Source organism: Lipotes vexillifer, unplaced genomic scaffold (genome assembly GCF_000442215.2).
Source record: "Lipotes vexillifer unplaced genomic scaffold, Lipotes_vexillifer_v1.1 scaffold397, whole genome shotgun sequence".
Lineage (NCBI taxonomy): Eukaryota > Metazoa > Chordata > Mammalia > Artiodactyla > Lipotidae > Lipotes > Lipotes vexillifer.
The window spans coordinates 1,904,728-1,908,012 of NW_006772681.1; the positions used below are offsets into that span (position 1 = coordinate 1,904,728).

The following is a 3,285-nucleotide window of genomic DNA, read 5'->3' on the forward strand; positions in this document are numbered from 1 at the left end:
GAATTCTGGTTTTCTCAGGGTATATGCCTAGTAGTGGGATTGCTGGGTCATATGGTAGTTCTATTTGTAGTTTTTTAAGGAACCTCCATACTGTTCTCCATAGTGGCTGAACCAATTCACATTCCCACCAGCAGTGCAAGAGTGTTCCCTTTTCTCCACACCCTCTCCAGCATTTATTGTTTCTAGATTTTTTGATGATGGCCATTCTGACTGGTGTGAGATGATATCTCATTGTAGTTTTGATTTGCATTTCTCTAATGATTAATGATGTTGAGCTAAGTGTATATTCTTTTCACTCACCTTTCAAAGTAATTTATTGCCATGTATGTGAATGTGAAGAATGTCTGTGATCGGATAGAAACCTCTGATATTGTTAGATGGGCAAAGTTAATAAAAACTAGAAAGTCATGAGCGTTCCTAGTCTGTGCAGTCAAAATCTATCTTCAAGTCAAGATAAATCCATTGTGTAACTTAGTTTTGTTCTAGCAGCTTAAAATAATTCTCTTTTCAGCAAAGCAGTGAACAAGGAGTATGAAGAATATGTTTTAACTGTTGGTGACTTTGATGAGAGGATCTTTTTGGGAGCAGATGCAGAAGAGGAAATTGGAACTCCTCGAAAGTTCACTGGTGATGCCCCATTAGGGAAACTGACAGCACAGGCTAATGTGGAGTGTAACCTTCAACAACACTTTGAAAAAGTAATTAACCTAGCCTGGCCTCAGTCTTGAATGATCTTTTTCTCTGTGTGTGTTTTTCTACTAACAGCAGAAGCATCTTTCAAGTTAAATCTTGAGTTTCTTCTACTAACTCATATTTCCCATGAAAGCCTTAAAGGTAGCTTTCAAAACTATGGCATTTAGTATTTTTACCTCATTTCTTGCAATTTTTCATATTTGGATATTTTCCCAGAATGCCTGGGTTTTCAGTAGAGTATGTGTCTTTGGATATGAAGAAGGATTTATGCTTTCCTCCTATTTTTTCTTTGCATCACTTTAGCCACTCTTCTCTTGATTTAAAATTTAGTTTGCTCTCCTACCCATGATGAACTATGTGCTCTTCCCAAACTTCAGCCATATAACTCTGGATTTGATTGTTATTAGCCAAAGCTTAATTCTGTATTTATGTGTTAGGTGGGTTGGAGGATGAGGTCTAATGGAAAATTCACTGGTCCAGAAGACAGAAACCTAAGTTTTAGTCCCAGCTCTGCCATTACCTTTGTCAGCTTAAACAAGTTTTATAACTTCTCTGTGCCTATTTCCTCACATGTAAAATGAAAATGTGCCTGTTATATTTCAAATGAATGTTATGAAGATAAAATGAGATTATGGATAGAAAGCACTTTGGGAAAGTGTTATTCAAAGGTTATTAGCATAATATTGCTAAAAATTTGGTGGGTAACCAGAAGAGGGGGAGAAAGTAACCTACTAAACATGAATAGAGAAGATGGCATATGTACTGAATTAAACACATAATGGGGAAGAGGGTTGCTTTTTAATCTCACATAATTTTCTTTTCTGGCAGAAAACATTATTTGCACCTTCTACACCACTGACAGGACGACGATATTTAAGAGAAAAAGAAGCAGTCATTACTCCTGTTGCTTCAGCTACCCAAAGCGTGAGCCGGTTACAGAGTATTGTGGCTGGACTGAAAAATGCACCAAGTGAACAACTTATAAACATTTTTGAGTGAGTACAATACTAGTATTTTTCCAAATGTCTCTTTTAAATTAGATTCTGTATTCCATTCTGTTTTCAGTATTTCCGAATTCTGGAGATAGTGGATATACATCTGGCAAGTTTTACTGTACCATTTCAGTCACAAAGTATGTTGACCTAAAATCAGATAGAAGTACCTATTAAAAATTATATATAAATTTTATGTCATATTATTATAGACTTTTAAGGTTAAATGCATCTTAAAGGTTATTTAGCTCCAACATTCCATTCTGGTAACACCCCTAATTTATGCATTACTGTTTTTCTTTTTACATTGTTTTTAAACGGGTTCAATATGAATGTCCATCAAATGGGAGACTGGTTACATATTGATGGTACAGCTGTGAAATGGAATTTTATGCAATTGTCTAAGAAAAAGAAGCATATTTCATAGTAAAGGTGATAAAGTGAGGCCAGATTAGAGAACCTTATTTCCTAATACCTAATAACAGAATAGTAAAAATCAGCAGACTATCTATCAGCAGAAACCAAATGAGGAGAGGGATATGATTTCATGCTATAATTTTCCAAAGTGGTGGTCAGGAAAGGAAACGGATGCTTCTGGTATGCCCATCCCCAAGAAGCGTTACTGGGGGAAAAGGGTGTGTTGATGGGATCTTTTAATTAATTAATTTATTTATTATTTTTGGCTGTGTTGGATCTTTGTTGCTGCGCATGGGCTTTCTGTAATTGTGGCAAGCGGGGGCTACTCTTCATTGCGGTGCGCGGACTTCTCATTGCGGTGGCTTCTTTTGTTGCAGAGTGTGGGCTCTAGGTGTGCGGACTTCAGTAGTTGTGGCACGCGGGCTCAGTAGTTGTGATGCACGGGCTTAGTTGCTCCGCAGCATGTGGGATCTTCCCGGACCAGGGCTCGAACCCACGTCCCCTGCATCGGCAGGCAGATTCTTAACCACTGCGCCACCAGGGAAGTCCTATTGATAGGATCTTGAAAATACTCATTAATAACCCAGATGTGGAGAGAAACAAATGGAGTGAGTAGGCAGATGAGTAAAAAGTCATAGAAACCTCCCCAAGTGAAAGTCCCTGTATACCACCAAGATAGCAGAAATATGAAAAATTCTCAGGGCCTGCCATTTTCCAAGGTTTCTAGCTTATTTGGGGAGAGATCTTCATAGAGCTAGAAGATATCCCTGACCTAGGTATAGTGAACCCTGGAATGGGGACATTTAACTAAATCTCAGAAGAGAAAGCAAAGCCCTGATCCTCTAACAAAAGCTGAACATAGCACATCTGTGCCCTCCCGCTAGTCCCCAGACCTCAGTCTATAGAAAAGTGGACAGAAGAATCCCCAGCCTCAACCACAGCTCAGAAGGTAAGCAGATTGCATGTAAAGTAGGAAGATTCATAAAGATCTACCCTCATAGCATTTGAATAAATAGATCTGAACTGTACTATCCATTTAGCATGAACAAGTTAAAAAGAAATGGCAAAGCATCTTGCAGACATTTTAAAGCACAAGAGAAGGAAGGAAGGAAGAAAACATAGAATGCAAAAGACATAGAACCTAGAAACAAATAAATGGAAAGACATTCCACGTTTATGGATC

At 38.2% G+C, this 3,285-nt stretch overlaps 1 protein-coding gene across 1 annotated transcript in view; it reads left to right on the forward strand.

The window, feature by feature from the left end:
- The window catches only part of RBL1 (RB transcriptional corepressor like 1), a 75,192-nt gene that overhangs the window by 23,218 nt on the left and 48,689 nt on the right, over window positions 1-3,285 (forward strand). Inside the window, exons 8-9 of the mRNA XM_007447731.1 lie at window positions 512-698; window positions 1,522-1,688. Of these exons, the coding sequence (XP_007447793.1) occupies window positions 512-698; window positions 1,522-1,688 (354 nt within the window). The remainder of the gene's footprint in view (window positions 1-511; window positions 699-1,521; window positions 1,689-3,285) is intronic.